Source organism: Chanodichthys erythropterus, chromosome 24 (genome assembly GCF_024489055.1).
Source record: "Chanodichthys erythropterus isolate Z2021 chromosome 24, ASM2448905v1, whole genome shotgun sequence".
Lineage (NCBI taxonomy): Eukaryota > Metazoa > Chordata > Actinopteri > Cypriniformes > Xenocyprididae > Chanodichthys > Chanodichthys erythropterus.
In genome coordinates this window covers 4,272,566-4,291,129 of record NC_090244.1, presented here as the reverse complement: position 1 = coordinate 4,291,129, position 18,564 = coordinate 4,272,566, and the positions used below count along the sequence as shown (strand labels likewise).

Genomic DNA, 18,564 nt, shown 5'->3' with positions numbered 1-18,564 from the left:
TTTATATAAGCTGTTATAAAGTTATATGTTATAAAAATGGTCTGAAGGTTGTAGCTAAATGTCAGTGATATTTTTGCACTTTGAGCTTCTACGCTAAAAACTAAATAAACGGTTTATCATTCAAGAGATATGTTGATAACTAATATGAACTTTTTTTTTTTTAAATTTAGCATTAACTTTTTAAGTTAAAATGTTTATATATCATATAAATGATATTTATGTAGTCGTTATAATCCATTAATAGACCTGAAAATAACATTTCCAACTTAAATTGTCGTAAATCTTGAATGCTTTGGAGCACAGATCTCTTTTAAAGAAGACACTTGGCAGATTATTCCTGAAAAAGTAAAAAAAGTAAAAAAAAAAAAAAATGTTATAGAAGTTTATGTTTATTTTTATGAAAAATGCATAACAATACTATTTTAAATATATATTTTCCAAAACATGTTTTACTCTAAAACTGTGAGAAACTAAAACCATAAATCTTTGTGTTTCAAATTTGAGGTTGATATCTCGAAAAATTAGCTTTCAGTAAGATTTTGTTTGGGTGCAGTACCAAACACTTCCACTACATGAAATTCGCTTCCAATGTACGGAGCCCAGCACATGACATGCAGGCAAAAAAATAGAACAATAAATTGTGCAAACAATTTACTAATTTGTTCCCTTAGTATTATTAGTATTATTAGTACATTTTAAAATTAGTAAATCGCACACAAATAGTAAATAACTAAATTATTAAAATATTATTTATAAAGTATTTTAAGCAAAAATTTCCAGTTCTACTAATTATTATGCATGCAGTTTTTATGAGTTCATTTTAATTGAAAGACATGGAATATTTGCACTTTTAACCCTCTTCAGTCATTTTTGATGGAAAAATTTTACTTTTTTTTTTTTTTTTTACTTCATCAGAATAGTATGAAACTTGGTAAAGGTTTTAGCACTTGATATATGAAAAAAAAAATCATGGACGATTCGAAAAGTTTAAAGTTTACAAGTCTTACTTGTATTGTTCGCGGTCAAAAATTTGTTCCCTCGTTTTGCTAAATTGTGTGCACAATTTACTATTTCGTTCCATCGTTTTGCTAAATTGTGCGCAAGATTTACTATTTCGTTCCCTCGTTTTGCTAAATTGTGCGCAAGATTTACTATTTCGTTCCCTTGTTTTGCTAAATTGTGTGCAAGATTTACTATTTCGTTCCATCGTTTTGCTAAATTGTGCGCACAATTTACTATTTCGTTCCATCGTTTTGCTAAATTGTGCGCACGATTTACTATTTCGTTCCATCATTTTGCTAAATTGTGTGCAAGATTTACTATTTCGTTCCCTCGTTTTGCTAAATTGTGCGCACGATTTACTATTTCATTCCCTCGTTTTGCTAAATTGTGCGCAAGATTTACTATTTCGTTCCATCATTTTGCTAAATTGTGCGCAAGATTTACTATTTCGTTCCATCGTTTTGCAAAATTTTACGCACAATTTACTATTTCGTTCCATCATTTTGCTAAATTGTGCGCAAGATTTACTATTTCGTTCCCTCGTTTTGCTAAATTTTACGCACAATTTACTATTTCGTTCCATCATTTTGCTAAATTGTGCGCAAGATTTACTATTTCGTTCCCTCGTTTTGCTAAATTGTGCGCACAATTTCTTGCACACAATTTTGCAAAACGAGGGAACGAAATAGTAAATCTTGCGCACAATTTAGCAAAACGAGGGAACGAAATAGTAAATCTTGCGCACAATTTAGCAAAACGATGGAACGAAATAGTAAATTGTGCACACAATTTAGCAAAACGAGGGAACAAATTTTTGACCGCGAACAATACAAGTAAGACTTGTAAACTTTAAACTTTTCGAATCGTCCATGATTTTTTTTTTCATATATCAAGTGCTAAAACCTTTACCAAGTTTCATACTATTCTGATGAAGTAAAAAAAAAAAAAAAAAGTAAAATTTTTCCATCAAAAATGACTGAAGAGGGTTAAAAGTGCAAATATTCCATGTCTTTCAATTAAAATGAACTCATAAAAACTGCATGCATAATAATTAGTAGAACTGGAAATTTTTGCTTAAAATACTTTATAAATAATATTTTAATAATTTATAATTACATAAAAATATTATTTTTATATAATTTTAAAATAGAATTATGACATTTCACACTGTAGGAGGATACTAAACTATATTCAAACAAACACAGATTCAATCTGGAGTTGTGAAGTGCAAAGTGGTTTGTTGCTGTGGATATTTTTAGATCTCAATGAATGTTCCTAAAAAGTGTGTTGTTAAATAACAACAGCAAAACTGCATCCTTTGGCCCACATTTGGACAGCACTGAACTGAAGTTCAAGGAAAATATTTTCTTGGGTACTTTTGTGAGGTCAGTCATTGGGCATTTCTTTTGAAGACCAACAAAACCGGCACATGATTTGGCAAACAAGGGATTTTTACAAATCAAAACCTTCCTACCTCACCTTTCACCCCTTTGCTGTGCATGACTGTCCTTTTAAAAACCAAATGCATTTATATCTTTGTCAGACACTTCGAGTTCTTTATTGTCTCATAAAAATAAAATTCTTCGAATGCTTAGATGCTCATCTCATCTCCCACTTTCATTTCCTCATGAGAAGGACATTTATCCCGGATTCATCCTGGAGTCTCAGTGGGTTAAACCAATCCCACACTTCAGCAGGTGGTAAAGCAGAACATGTTGAGACATGCATAAAAATCACAGCAACAGCAAAATGATGCTTTGTTTCATTCTCTCATCCACAACCACAATAAGTGACATATATTATATTATATTATATTATATTATATTATATTATATTATATTATATTATATTATATTATATTATTATAAAAAATAAAATTCTGTCATTATTTAGACACACAAGTCGTTCTAATCTAAACCTGCATGAAGAAAGATAATATTATGAAGAATGTTGGTAATCATAAAGTTGTTGGACCCCATTTACTTCTATATAGAATGGGGTCCATCAACTGTTTGGTTACCAATTCTTCAAAATATCTTCTTTTGTGTTAAGCACAATAAATTAATACAGGTTTGCAACTTGAGGCTGAGTAAATTATGATTTACTTTTCATTTTAGGGTGAACTATCCCTTTAACCCACATTTAGTGTATTTTATTTTTGCTGTCACTGTCTCTTTAAGAAATCTCCTCCCGCCTTTTGCTCAAAGTTCCGCGGTGTGTGTCAACACGAAACATGTGCATGAAACACGGAAGTGAACTTATTATATTCCACATATGTAGATTTATCAAATGAATATTATTTTTCGCTTATATTAGTGTTAGTTTCATAAAATGCGCGCGACCGTATATTGGTTGAACGTTACAGACACGTCACGTGCATCAAGAAATCCGCGCATAAAATCCTGCAATGTAAGTGTTTATCCCTCAGTTTAACGAGTAAAGAGATCTTTCAGTCAGACTGTTGTGATCTATGACTTATTATACGGTATAAAGGTTCAGTTAAGTTCAGTTACTTACTTTAATGCAGCTGTGATTTAGTTTTAGCCACATGTGAATGAATGAAGAAGGTGGTTTTACCGTGATTTACTATGGTAACCTTAGTGACCTCTAAAATAGCGTAGATAATGCAGTTATTGTTACTAAAAACAATAAGTTAGTATTAGCAACCACTGTCATTAGTTACTAAAGTTACTAAAGTTTGTAAAAGTGAAATATTTAGTGGTCAACAGATATCTAGAAATTATAATGCATATATATTGCAATATAAACAAATTATTCTGATAGATGATAGATAGATAGTCTGAATATTTCCAATTTACCAAAACGATAGAACAAAATAGTAAATCGTGTGCACGATTTAGCAAAACGAGGGAACGAAATAGTAAATCGTGCGCACGATTTAGCAAAACGAGGGAACGAAATAGTAAATAGTGCGCACGATTTAGCAAAAAGAGGGAACGAAAATAGTAAATCGTGCACGCGATTTAGCAAAACGAGGGAACGAAATAGTAAATTGTGCGCACGATTTAGCAAAACGAGGGAACAAAATAGTAAATCGTGCGCACGATTTAGCAAAACGAGGGAACGAAATAGTAAATCGCGCGCACGATTTAGCAAAACGAGGGAACAAAATAGTAAATCGCGCGCACGATTTAGCAAAACGAGGGAACAAAATAGTAAATCGTGCGCACGATTTAGCAAAACGAGGGAACAAAATAGTAAATCGTGCGCACGATTTAGCAAAACGAGGGAACGAAATAGTAAATCGCGCGCACGATTTAGCAAAACGAGGGAACGAAATAGTAAATAGTGCGCACGATTTAGCAAAACGAGGGAACGAAATAGTAAATAGTGCGCACGATTTAGCAAAACGAGGGAACGAAATTGTAAATTGTGCGCATGATTTACTTATGTAATGTGCGGTGCTCAGTACCAATACCCATTTTTGACTGCGAACAATACAAGTGAGACTATTTTTTTCAGGACCATTTAAACTTTTCGAATCGTCCATGATTTTTTTTTTCATATAGCAAGTGCTAAAACCTTTACCAAGCTTCGTACTATTCTGATGAAGTGAAAAAAGTGCAAATATTCCATGTCTTTCAATTAACACCTTTCTTTCTCTCTGAATGATGTTTTGTCACTCCAGCGCAGGGGCTTGTCTGGACATGGCCACCAGTCTAGAGATGTGATCCCACCACGGTGATGGAAAGATGAAGATGGACGCAGCAGATTCATCTCTCTGTCATTTTTCTCACTATATGTTGTTTGTAGGAGGGGCTGAAGGAAAGAAAAAAGAGAATAGATGGAGGGAGGGGAGAACAAAGAGGTGGAGGACAAAGTGTGGCTGGCCACAAGTGATGGAGGAAGAGAAGAAGAAGGTCATATTGATGGTTTTTCAGATGAAAGAAGGGTGATGATGGGGACGGAAGTGGGTCTGGCTTTACCAGATTTCTTTGGGAAGCCGCAGTTGAAGGAAAGTCCACTATTAAGGCTTTCTTTTTCCTCTGATCATACGGACACCTGGGCTCCGTCCATATTGTCGTCCTCTTCTTCCTCTTTCCCCTGCCTCTCTCCTCCTCTTCCTCCGTCGGTGGGGTTAGATGGTGTGCTGGCTGAGGGGCGGCTAGTTCTGGATGTGTATCGGGGCGGAGGAGAGGTTCTTCCTGTGTTCTGGGAGTGTGTTCAGGAGCAGATGAGAGGCCTGCAGTACGTCAGACTGGGATCAGAGGATGAGGGGGCGCTAGAGAGTGCACTGCACATCCTGCCCCGACTCACACAGCTGCGCTCTCTGGCTATCAGAGGTGAATACACACACGCTTAAATATTTACTTACATTCACACACACACACACATATATATATATATATATATATATACACACACACTGTCTATCATCCGTTTATCTGTCTATCGATCCATCCATCTGTCTGTCTGTCGTCTCTCTGTCTATCCGTCTGTCTGTCTATCTATCCATCTGTCTATTCATCTGTCTATTCATCTGTCTATCCATCTGTCTCTCTGTCTATCTATCCGTCTATCTATCCGTCTATCTATCTATCTATCTGTCCATCTATCTGTCTATCTGTCTATCTATCTATCCATCTGTCTATCCATCTGTCCATCTGTCCGTCTATCTATCTATCTATCTATCTATCTATCTATCTATCTATCTATCTATCTATCTATCTATCTGTCTGTCTGTCTGTCTGTCTGTCTGTCTGTCTATCTATCTATCTATCTATCCATCTGTCTATCCATCTGTCCGTCTGTCTGTATCTATCCGTCTATCTATCTATCTATCTATCTATCTATCTATCTATCTATCTATCTATCTATCTATCTATCTATCTATCTATCTATCTATCTATCTATCCATCTGTCCATCTATCTATCTATCTATCTATCCATCTGTCTATCCATCTGTCCGTCTGTCCGTCTATCTATCTATCTATCTATCTATCTATCTATCTATCTATCTATCTATCTATCTATCTATCTATCTATCTATCTATCTATCTATCTATCTATCTATCTATCTATCTATCTATCTATCTATCTATCTATCTATCTATCTATCCGTCTGTCTGTCTGTCTGTCTATCTATCTATCTATCTATCTATCTATCTACAGTACAGTCCAAAAGTTTGGAACCACTAAGATTTTTAATGTTTTTAAAAGAAGTTTCGTCTGCTCACCAAGGCTACATTTATTTAATTAAAAATACAGTAAAAACAGTAATATTGTGAAATATTATTACAATTTAAAATAACTGTGTACTATTTAAATATATTTGACTAAGTAATTTATTCCTTGTGATCAAAGCTGAATTTTCAGCATCATTACTCCAGTCTTCAGTGTCACATGATCCTTCAGAAATCATTCTAATATGATGATTTGATGCTCAAGAAACATTTATGATTATTTTTAATGTTGAAAACAGTTGTGTACTTTAAATGTTTCTTGAGCAGCAGATCAGCATATTAGAGTGATTTCTGAAGGATCATGTGACACTGAAGACTGGAGTAATGATGCTGAAAATTCAGCTTTGATCACAGGAATAAATTACTTTGAGAAATATATTCAAATAGAAAACAGTTATTTTAAATTGTAATAATATTTCACAATATTACTGTTTTTACTGTATTTTTAATTAAATAAATGTAGCCTTGGTGAGCAGACGAAACTTCTTTTAAAAACATAAAAAATCTTAGTGGTTCCAAACTTTTGGACTGTACTGTATATATCTATCTATTTATCTGTCTGTCTGTCTGTCTGTCTCCGTCCGTCTATCTAACCTTTTTCATGTGTTAATATTCTCTTTGTTTCAAGGACACCGTTTCCATGACCCTCAGGGTGACCCTCTCCCTGGCCTCCTCTCCTCTCTCCCTGACTCCATCTCCTCTCTGTCTCTGCTCGTTCACCTGGATCTCTCCTTCAACCGTCTCTCCTCTCTTCCTCCCTGTATTCTATCTCTCTCTCACCTCTCCGAGCTCCTGCTGTGTCATAATCGCCTGACGGGTCTGTCGGAGGGTCTGGGAGCGCTGGCGTCCCTGCGGCGGGTGAGTCTGCTGGGGAACAGGCTGGTGGATCTGCCCCAGGGAGTGGGCCTCCTCTGCAGGCTGGAGGAGCTGGATGTGTCCTTCAACCAGCTGGAGAGGCTTCCAGAAGAACTGGGCCAACTGCAGAACTTACAAACTCTGGAGCTGTCAAATAACAGACTCAGAGTGCTGCCGGAGACGCTGGGTGATGAAAACACACACACTTTTGACACTAATACAAAATATTTATTTATTTCCAAATGAGGATGTCCCCAAACTATAGCTGAATAAACACACAAACCACTCAAACACTTGTACATTTGAAGTGTAAACCCTAATGAATCTCTGAAGAACACTATACAACCATCTACTGCTGTTAATTGTTTTTAAACTATGCTAGATACAGTAGAAACAACTATTTTTGAGTGAGATTTGGAGATTTGAAGGAAAAATCTAGTGTTTGTGACACTGTATTTCAACTAACCAAATGACTATTTCTCTCTCTCTCTCTCAGGATCTCTCCGCTCTCTGAGACAGCTAGTGATCCAGAGTAATGATCTGAGGAGTGTTCCAGAATGTTTGCACTCCCTCCCGCTGCTTGACAAACTGGACATGAGGAACAACCCGCTGGGCCGCCCCCCGACGCCCCCACCGCTCGCTCACGTGACCCCAGGTCAATGCTGCTGCTTTAATGCTTACCATGAACTATAGTGATGAAATGTTTGATCTGTTAGGATTACATCATGTATTTTGGAAGTTTTTCTCATCAATGAATGTAACCCAAACAAACTAAGCCTGTTTAACCCCAATGACACTGTTTGTGTTTTATAGTTCAGGAACGTTCTGAGATCCCAGAGCTGCACCTCGGACTCGAGCAGCACAGGTCAATACATTTCACAAACATGCTCAGATTTGAACATGCAGTATAACTAGGCCATGTGATGACAATACTGTAGCGCACCACTCTTTGTTTATAATTACATTCTGCATACTAGTATAATAAACAATAGTGTGCACTGCAGTATACATTCTATAATGTTCCAAACGGAACTCTTCTCTCCTCATCAGTTTTCAAGTATCACCTGCTGGTTGTCACGTGTTCCTTCCTGGAGGGGCGGAGCTCTTGTTTCCACGGAGATGCGTAAGCTTGGTCACACAACTTCAGTGGGCAGAGAGGAGACCAGACAGGAAGTGGGTGTGGCTAGAGGAGCATGACATCCTGTTGAGTCGACAGCTGGAGCTCTGCCCACATGGAGCCACATTTGAGGAGGTTTTAATTTTTGTTTATATTTATATAAATATAAATACTTATTGAATAAGCTCCTGTTTTATGGTCTATAAATAATATAGTTAAATATCATAAATGGTAAAAAATATAATTATTATTACTATTAATCAGTTTAAACTTTTGTTAATCGCAATTAATCAATATTATTAAAATATAATAATTATGATCATTTTTATAGTGAAAGAAGGCTACTGTTTTCTAAATAATAACTAATACAGTTAAAACTATAAGTAATAAAATACAGTATTATTATAATTAAAAAATATATGAATCAAATATTCTTAATTTATAGTGAAAGAAGGCTCCTGTTTTCTAAGTAATAACTAATAAAGTTAAAACTATAAATTAATAAAATATAGTTTTATTATTATAATAATATATGAACTATTATAAGTAAAATAATAAATAAATTATTATAATGAACAGCTATATGAATGTTAATAAAATACAACAAATTAATTATTATAATTAATAAATATATGAATATTAAAATATAAGTATAATAATTTTATAGTGAAAGAAAGCTCCTGTTTTATAAGTAATTACTAATAATTACTAATACAGTTAAAACTATAAATTAATACAATTCTGTATTATTATAATTAATAATATAATTATGAACATTATTAATGAACTATTATAATTAATACATATATGAATATGAATACAATATAATAATTATAATAATTTTTATAGTGAAAGACTAGTGAAAATGTAAAGTCTTTTATAAGTAATTACTAATACAGTTAAAACTATAAATGAATAAAATACACTTATTATAATTAATATAGTAAATATTATAATTAATAAATATTATTATTAAAATATTATTAGAATATTTTTATAGTGAAAGAAGGCTCCTGTTTTCTATATAATAACTAATAATTAAAATTAAAACTAATTAATAAAATACAGTATTATTATTACAATAATAATAATAATATATAAACAATTCTAAGTAAAATATAGGAAATAAAGTATTATAATGACTATTATTAAAATATAATTATGATAATTTTAGTGAGAGAAAGCTCCTGTTTTATAAGTAATTACTAATACAGTTAAAACTAAAAATGAATAAAATTCATTATTATTATAATTAATAAAATGAACTTGAATGAATTATTATAATTAATACATATATGAATATGAATAAAATAAAATAATTATAATAATTTTTATAGTGAAAGAAAGCTGTTTTATAAGTAATAACTAATACAGTTAAAACTATAAATACTGTATTATTATAATTAATAATATATGAACTAAAAATATATATAATAAATTAATTATTAAATGTAATAAATATATGAGTATTATTAAAATATAATAATTATAATAATTTTTTCCCTGTGTCTCTGTCACCCTGTCACTCTTGTAGCCGGTAGAGGTGTGTATCCCGTATCGTAAAGCACGGAAAGGTGATGTGGCAGTTCGCAGGTTTGATGGTCAGTCTTGGACGACACTGCCCACCCTGACCAGGAGAGGAAGTGAGAAACACAGCTGCAGGCCAGGGGGCCGTCCAGCGCGGGTGAGCCAATCAGATCTTTCTCGGTCAAACGTTACGTTTCATATTGTTGAACCACCTGTTCACCATCATGAGAGCGTTACTGCACACATATATATATTCTGGTGTGTGTGTGTGTATGTAGTTGGCCTGCTGCAGTGTGTCGCAGTTCTCGTGGTTCGTGGCCGTCTCTCGTCCTTTCCTGGACAGTTGCTCCGTGTCCCCAGAGGGGGCGCTGCTGGTATCTCAATTCGACCCGGGGATCAAACTTACTTTCCCTCCAGAGTGCACAATAGGGACACGTACGGTCACACTGCAGGTCTGTACCTGAATATACTATAATAAACTCTGGTTTGAGTTTGAAAAAATATCCACTGTTTCTAATAATGAGCTAATCACACTGATGCTAATCATTGATCACATATTGTTCAGTTCTGTTTATAAATTTGTTTTTCCACCTTAGGTCCTACAGGTGGCGCTGTCTGAGGTACAGGACCTGACCGGAGACCCTCAAGCGAGCGCCAGCCCACTGCTATGCCTAAATCAAACTCCTAGCATTCACTTCCTTCAGCCAATCAGAGTGCAGGTTCCTCTTCCACCTGGAGTGACTGGTATTGCTAGGAAACTGTTTAATCATTAAACTGAGCAGATCTTAATCTTATTCCTGCCTGAGATTTACATTTACACACATTAGCGGTTTAATTTATTCTAGATGTTAATGCTGTTGAACAAATGAGGAAAATGTACAATGTGCTTATTATATACAATACCGAGTCTTTACCTTCAACACTAGATCTGTTGTTTTAGCATTTCAGATTCAACAAGTTTTATAATGTAATATAAATTTGTTTTTAATTTAGCAAATGGTATCCAATTCAAGAAAATCACAGCTGATGTTGTTTGTCATCATTCATTTTCTGAAACTGGAAGGTCAAGTTAAGTATGAGTATTATGGTATTGTGCTACATTCATATGTGTGTGTTCAGGACACATGGTGGACATGTCCCGTTTGCACCTGATGCACGGCGACCCCATGGCCCACACCTGGACTGACATCACCGCTCAGGTGTCGCTCTACGTTACGCACATCTACGCCGTCTTCTCAATCACACACTTCTCATGGTGAGCAGCGAAGAAATCTCTTCTGCTCATCAAGGCTGCATTTATTTGATCTAAAATACAGTTAAAACAGTAATAATGTGAAATATTATTACAAATTAATATAACTCTTTTCTATGTGAATATACAATATATTCACAGTTATTTTAGTCTTCAGTGTCACGTGTGTGTGTTCAGGTACTGGTTGTGGTACACCACTCACAGGTGTGTTAGTGGGGTTGTCAGGAAGATGTATCAGCGCTTGAAACAGTTCCGGGTTCGATTCCTGGCGCTTCAGAGGAAAAGCGACCCAGAGCAGGTTCTGCTGCAGTGCCTGCCGTCTGACAAGGTGAGTGTGTGTGTGGTTGCTATGTTGTTTCTAGGGTGTTCTGGGTAGGCTGTTGCTTACTAATGCCGTGGTTACACTAGACTTTGTTTTACAGGAAGTCAATCTGAACTTCTTTATAATTATAGCCTAGGTAGGATAAGCATTTTTTCATTAAAATTATACACTACACTTTTAGTATGGAAGTTTGTTTCTGCCACTAAATAAAAAATTAAAAAAGTAATTGCGACTTTTTATCTCACAATTCTGACTTTATATCTCGCAATTCTGACTTTATATCACACAATTCCGACTTTATTTCTCACAGTTCCGACTTGACTTTATAACTCACAATTCTGACTTTATATCTCACAATTCTGACTTTATATCTCGCAATTCTGACTTTATATCTCGAAATTCTGACTTTATTTCTCGAAATTCTGACTTTATATCTCGCAATTCTGACTTTATCTCACAATTCTGACTTTATAACTCACAATTCTGACTTTATCGTGTAATTCTGACTTTATATCTCGCAATTCTGACTTTATATCTTGCAATTCTGACTTTATCGTGCAATTCTGACTTTATATCACGCAATTCTTACTTTATATCTCGCAACTCTGACTTTATATCACGCAATTCTTACTTTATATCTCGCAACTCTGACTTTATATCTCGCAATTCTGACTTTATATCTCGCAATTCTAACTTTATATCTCGCAATTCTGACTTTATATCTCGCAATTCTGACTTTATATCTTGCAATTCTGACTTTATCGTGCAATTCTGACTTTATATCTCACAATTCTGACTTTATAACTCGCAATTCTGACTTTATCGTGTAATTGTGACTTTATATCTCGCAATTCTGACTTTATAACTCACAATTCTGACTTTATCGTGCAATTCTGACTTTATATCTCACAATTCTGACTTTATAACTCACAATTCTGACTTTATAACTCACAATTCTGACTTTAACTCGCAATTCTGACTTTATAACTCGCAATTCTGACTTTATAACTCGCAATTCTGACTTTATATCATGCAATTCTGACTTTATTGTGCAATTCTGACTTTAATCTCACAATTCTGACTTTATATCTCACAATTCTGACTTTATATCTCGAAATTCTGACTTTATTTCTCGAAATTCTGACTTTATATCTCGCAATTCTGACTTTATCTCACAATTCTGACTATAACTCACAATTCTGACTTTATCGTGTAATTCTGACTTTATATCTTGCAATTCTGACTTTATATCTTGCAATTCTGACTTTATCGTGCAATTCTGACTTTATATCTCGCAATTCTAACTTTATATCTTGCAATTCTGACTTTATCGTGCAATTCTGACTTTATATCTCGCAATTCTAACTTTATATCTTGCAATTCTGACTTTATCGTGCAATTCTGACTTTATATCTCGCAATTCTAACTTTATATCTTGCAATTCTGACTTTATCGTGCAATTCTGACTTTATATCTCGCAATTCTGACTTTATATCTTGCAATTCTGACTTTATCGTGCAATTCTGACTTTATATCTCGCAATTCTAACTTTATATCTTGCAATTCTGACTTTATCGTGCAATTCTGACTTTATATCTCGCAATTCTAACTTTATATCTCGCAATTCTGACTTTATCGTGCAATTCTGACTTTATATCTCACAATTCTGACTTTATATCTCGAAATTCTGACTTTATTTCTCGAAATTCTGACTTTATATCTCGCAATTCTGACTTTATCTCACAATTCTGACTATAACTCACAATTCTGACTTTATCGTGTAATTCTGACTTTATATCTCGCAATTCTGACTTTATATCTCGCAATTCTAACTTTATATCTCGCAATTCTGACTTTATATCTTGCAATTCTGACTTTATCGTGCAATTCTGACTTTATATCTCACAATTCTGACTTTATATCTTGCAATTCTGACTTTATCGTGCAATTCTGACTTTATATCTCGCAATTCTGACTTTATATCTTGCAATTCTGACTTTATCGTGCAATTCTGACTTTATATCTCACAATTCTGACTTCATATCTCGCAATTCTGACTTTATCTCACAATTCTGACTTTATAACTCACAATTCTGACTTTATATCTCGAAATTCTAACTTTATATCTCGCAATTCTGACTTTATCGTGCAATTCTGACTTTATATCTCACAATTCTGACTTTATATCTCGCAATTCTGACTTTATCGTGCAATTCTGACTTTATATCTCACAATTCTGACTTTATAACTCGCAATTCTGACTTTATATCACACAATTCTGACTTTATCGTGCAATTCTGACTTTATATCTCACAATTCTGACTTTATATCTCGCAATTCTGACTTTATCGTGCAATTCTGACTTTATATCTCGCAATTCTGACTTTATCTCACAATTCTGACTTTATAACTCACAATTCTGACTTTATATCTCGAAATTCTGACTTTATATCTTGCAATTCTGACTTTATCGTGCAATTCTGACTTTATATCTCGCAATTCTAACTTTATATCTTGCAATTCTGACTTTATCGTGCAATTCTGACTTTATATCTCACAATTCTGACTTTATAACTCGCAATTCTGACTTTATATCTCGAAATTCTGACTTTATATCTCGAAATTCTGACTTTATATCTCACATTTCTGACTTTATAACTCGCAATTCTGACTTTATATCTCGAAATTCTGACTTTATATCTCGAAATTCTGAGTTTATATCATGCAATTCCGACTTTATTTTTCTCGAAATTCTGACTTTACATCATGCAGTTCTGACTTTATAACTTGCAACTCTGATTTTTTCGACTCGTGATTCCGACTTTAAATCTCGCATTTGTGACTATATCACACAATTCTGAGAAAAAAGTCAGAATTGTGAGATAAAAAGTTACAATTACCTTTTTTTTTCATTCAGTGGCAGAAACAAGCTTCCATAAGCAGTCCTTGTTTAATTCTCTCTTTAGGCTGAAAGCAGGTTGTCGTCTCTGTCGGAGCAGTATGAAGGCCCACAGCCATCTGAGTTGTGTATCCTGCTGGAGGGAGAGCAGTTTTTCGCTGGCTTTGAGAGAGGCATTGACATCAGCGCAGGTGGACACATACATGTGACACACCACAACCTATACAGCATGAAAGATGCAAACTATTAATCATATTAAAGTTAACCTGAATGGTGTCCTCAGACCGTCCTGACTGTAAAGATGGCAGACTCTCATTCACCTTTTACTCTCACCTGAAGAACATTAAAGAGGTCCATGTGTGCCCAACCCACCCACAGCAGGGCACTGTGAGAGGACAGGTGAGACAGGGTTTGTTAGCTCCTCCCATGGTGGAATCTCATTGGTCGAACATTTAGCTTCACAGATTAACCTCAAAGGTGATTAGATGTGATGATGATTATGATATATATTTACCTCTACTTTAAAGAGATGTGTCCCTCCAGGTTTCATTTTACAGGGGTGAAGTGCCTAATGATCTTCCAGAGGAAGTAGCAAGTAAAAGAAAAGGTCACGACAACCAGTGGATGGCGACGCTTCCTTTGCGGATTCCTGTGAGCAATCTCAATGATCTAACTCCAGTGCATAATGCTGTGTTGTGTGTTGTTCAATGCTATATTTTGTATAATAAGATACCTCGCTCCTAAAGGCGTGTTCACACCAAGGTCGACAAATATATAACGATGCTGGTTAGGATGCTGCCTCTGCAGACGGTGGACAGGCAGCTCACTAGTGTTTGGAACAGAGCTCATGAGAAATATCTGAACTTGTCTAGAATTTAAACTATGACAGATGAATTTTTTAATAATATTTCCACACACAGAACGCTGACTGTGATGGGAACATCTCCGGCGAGCTGAACCTGGGCGACCCGGAGAGCGGCTACCTGACACAGACAAACCTGCTGTCCATCTCCTTACGCATCAACCAGGAGTGGCAGAATATCGGCATCAGCCTGGGCATCAGCTACGACCAGCTGGAACGAATCCGAAACCAACACAGGTGGGCATCAGATCAGAGCCGGTGGACAGTGTGGAAAGAGGCCGCCAGCAGATGGCGCTTTATGTCTGCTGAGGCCTATATTATAGGACAGATTTGCAACTGATATTACAGCACATGATCTTCAGGTCCACTTAACAATTCTGCCCCCCCTCCAGGTTATTGTATCTTGCAACTTTAGTGAACACTTTCTCATTGAATATTAATTATGTCTGGACAGTCCAGGAATTATTACCAAGCCAAATCCGTATGACCTCATTAATATTCATCATCACTTTTTTGAGATAAGATAGTAGAGAACGGACAGGATGCGAAGAGAGAAAGTGGGGGACTGGATTGGGACTCGGGTCGCCCCAACCGCGCTACACGTCAGATCGCTGACCATGAGACTATCGGCTCCAACTTCATGAGCTTTTTAGGACCGTTTACAGTTTACGTTTACATTTGATATCATAAGTTCAATGTTTTTTAGTTTTTTTTCAAGAGTGGTTTGCTCAATCAAAGATGGTTTAAAATCACTCATAATCACTATAGGAAATGCATTACAGAGAAAGAGAGAGGCAGTGTGAAAATATGTGATGGAGGAAAGAAATTAAGTGAATTTTGAGTGTTTTGTTTTGATCACTCAGCCATCTGGGACACAGCAGGAGACGGTACACATTCACACGCTTGCCTGCATGCTCATTTTGTCAAGCTCTCTATGTCCTTTTCTGTTGTTTGATCATTTTATTATCTTTATATTCTCTCAAGTCAAGTTAAATTTTAAGGTTACTGAAATTCACTTTATTTTAAGGTGTCCTTTTTACACTGTTATTAAAGACACGAGTAACATTAATTAAGAACATGTCCTTACTAAAGGCTTAGGGATTGGTTTAGGGTTAGTTCTTGTAATTATGCCTAATTTACTGTTATTACTAGAGTAAGTATATGTAATGTGTAACATGGACCATGCAAAATAAAGTTACCAGTTTCAATAAATGTGTTCTATTAGGCAACAATATAGCGGACAAAATGATAAAAAATTATGAATAATTAAATTAATACTAAAGTGTTGCAATCAATAGAAATGCAAAGAAATATCAGCATAAATGAGGCAAAAAATACATTTATGCCACAATTAATGTTAGTTTTTATTTTTATTTTCAAATGAATAATTATATACCTTATTTAGTCTCATATTTAGGACAATTAGGCACATTTTATTCACCAATTCTCATTACTGTAAGTTTTTTATGTGATGGTAATTTTATATAATATATATATATATATATATATATATATATATATATATATATATATATATATATATATATATATATATATATGTGTATATATATGTGTATGTGTGTGTGTGTGTAATATATATATATATATATATATATATATATATATATATATTATATAATTATGATTATGCAGTTTTAATTGTTTGTTTACATTAATGAAATTTATTTGTTATCAGTGCATAAATACCTTATTTATTTAGACTCACTTTTAATTTTATTTTTATTTATTTATCGCAACATTTCATTATATATTTAATTATTTTTTTATTATTTACTTAATTTTATATTATTGAATAAATAAATAAATAATTATTTCATTTTGTTTGTTATATCCATCCATCCATGCTTTAGTTGATATGACAAAATTTGTGTGTGTGTGTGTGTGTGTGTGTATATATATATAATGCAAATATAAAATAAAAATGCACAATGCAAAAATCTTAGTGGTCAAAAATAGGTTTATACAATAAGAATACTGTTTTATATATTTTTTTCATTAAAATCATAAATTAAAGGCAGCATATCAAATACTGCCATGATGTACACACACTGACATGACAGACATTGTGTACAATAACAGGAAACAGATCGTTTTTATACTCACGATTCTTAATTTATTTTTTAATAGTAATACAAATAAAATGTGTTTGTTTTGTCAGGGACAACTTTGGGGCCCAGGTATTGGCGATGCTCTTTCATTGGGCGAGAGGGCAGCAGGGGGCGGGGCCTGGGGCGGTGCAACGGTTGATGAAAGCGCTGGTGGACAGTGGTAGGCGGGACTTGGCGGAAGAAGTAGAGGACATAGTGACTCTGGGAAAGAGGAAGTATGAAGAATCACTAAAGCGAGTCGGGCTGGAGACACCAACTACCTCTGGAGACCCTCAGTCCAGCTGACACACACACACACACACACACACACACATGATCATGATGAGAGCGGAGGCCGAGAACATGACATTAACTCCCACCAGCAGCACTGGAGATGAACACAATGACACATACAGTGTGTCTTCTCACAGGACTCTCGTGTCTCTCAAGAACTCAGTGTCCAGCAGATGGATTTCATTTGTAGTGAGACACAATGTAGCACCTTTACACTGTGTCAAATGAGCCACGAGTGTTCGTTACATGTTATTTTTTAGTGTTTTTATCAAGAAACAATCAAAACATTTCATGTATGTAGTTGAAACTCATGTAGCCTCTTGAAAGGGGTCATATTTGACCTCAAAATCAAATGAAAAAGTTAATGAAATGAACTTATATTAAAGAAACGGGCAGAAATTATATTTTGCGTAAGGAAAATTAAGCCATTAAAAATTTTTATTGTGGCATTTTCAAAACAAGCACATTTTATCCCCCAACTCTCATAACTGTAATGCTTCCAGATCTTTCTCTGTTACTATTCCCAATATTTTCAGTGGCGATCCTCATTGTTTTGTTTGTTTGTTTGTTTGTTTGTTTGTTTGTTTATTTATGTATTACAAAAGCTGTGTGTTCATATTAAATTTTGCACAGTGTAAAAAAATCTTAATGGTCAAAAATGTATTTATTCAAAAGATTTATACAATAACACTGTTTTACAATTTTTAAAAAATGTAATAATAATTACTGCATTAAAATTTAAAAATCAACTATCACCATGATATACAAATATTGCGGCATTTAATAATAATAATAATTTAATACTACTACTAATAATAAAAAAAAAATAAAAATAAAACCACATTCTCATAATCTTAAGAAATGTTATATATATAATTTCGTAAGATTGAGTATATATATGCATATATATATATATATATATATATATATATATATATATATATATATATATATATATATATATATATATATATATACACAAATACATATATATATACATATATATACATATGTATATATCTTAAGAAACTATATATTATATTTTATATTAATTTATATATATATATATATATATATATATATATATATATATATATATATATATATATATATATATATATT

General features: G+C 34.0%; 1 protein-coding gene across 3 annotated transcripts; it reads left to right on the top strand.

The window, feature by feature from the left end:
* Window positions 1–3,228: 3,228 nt before the first annotated feature.
* pidd1 (p53-induced death domain protein 1) lies at window positions 3,229–18,212 on the top strand. Of its 3 annotated transcripts, XM_067379286.1 has the most exons (16): window positions 3,229–3,411; window positions 4,652–5,306; window positions 6,835–7,248; window positions 7,558–7,716; window positions 7,875–7,926; window positions 8,112–8,313; window positions 9,713–9,862; window positions 9,984–10,157; window positions 10,302–10,449; window positions 10,825–10,960; window positions 11,135–11,285; window positions 14,246–14,369; window positions 14,462–14,577; window positions 14,722–14,829; window positions 15,099–15,277; window positions 17,220–18,212. In XM_067379286.1, exons 2-16 carry the CDS (start codon window positions 4,808–4,810, stop codon window positions 17,452–17,454), a joined length of 2,847 nt encoding a protein of 948 aa, XP_067235387.1. In that variant the 5' UTR covers window positions 3,229–3,411; window positions 4,652–4,807; the 3' UTR covers window positions 17,455–18,212. The 3 variants fall into 3 exon arrangements, with proteins under 3 accessions (XP_067235387.1, XP_067235389.1, XP_067235388.1); XM_067379287.1 differs by lacking the exon at window positions 3,229–3,411 and having other exon boundaries at window positions 4,202–5,306; XM_067379288.1 differs by lacking the exons at window positions 15,099–15,277; window positions 17,220–18,212 and having other exon boundaries at window positions 14,462–14,795.
* The last annotated feature ends 352 nt before the right edge of the window (window positions 18,213–18,564 follow it).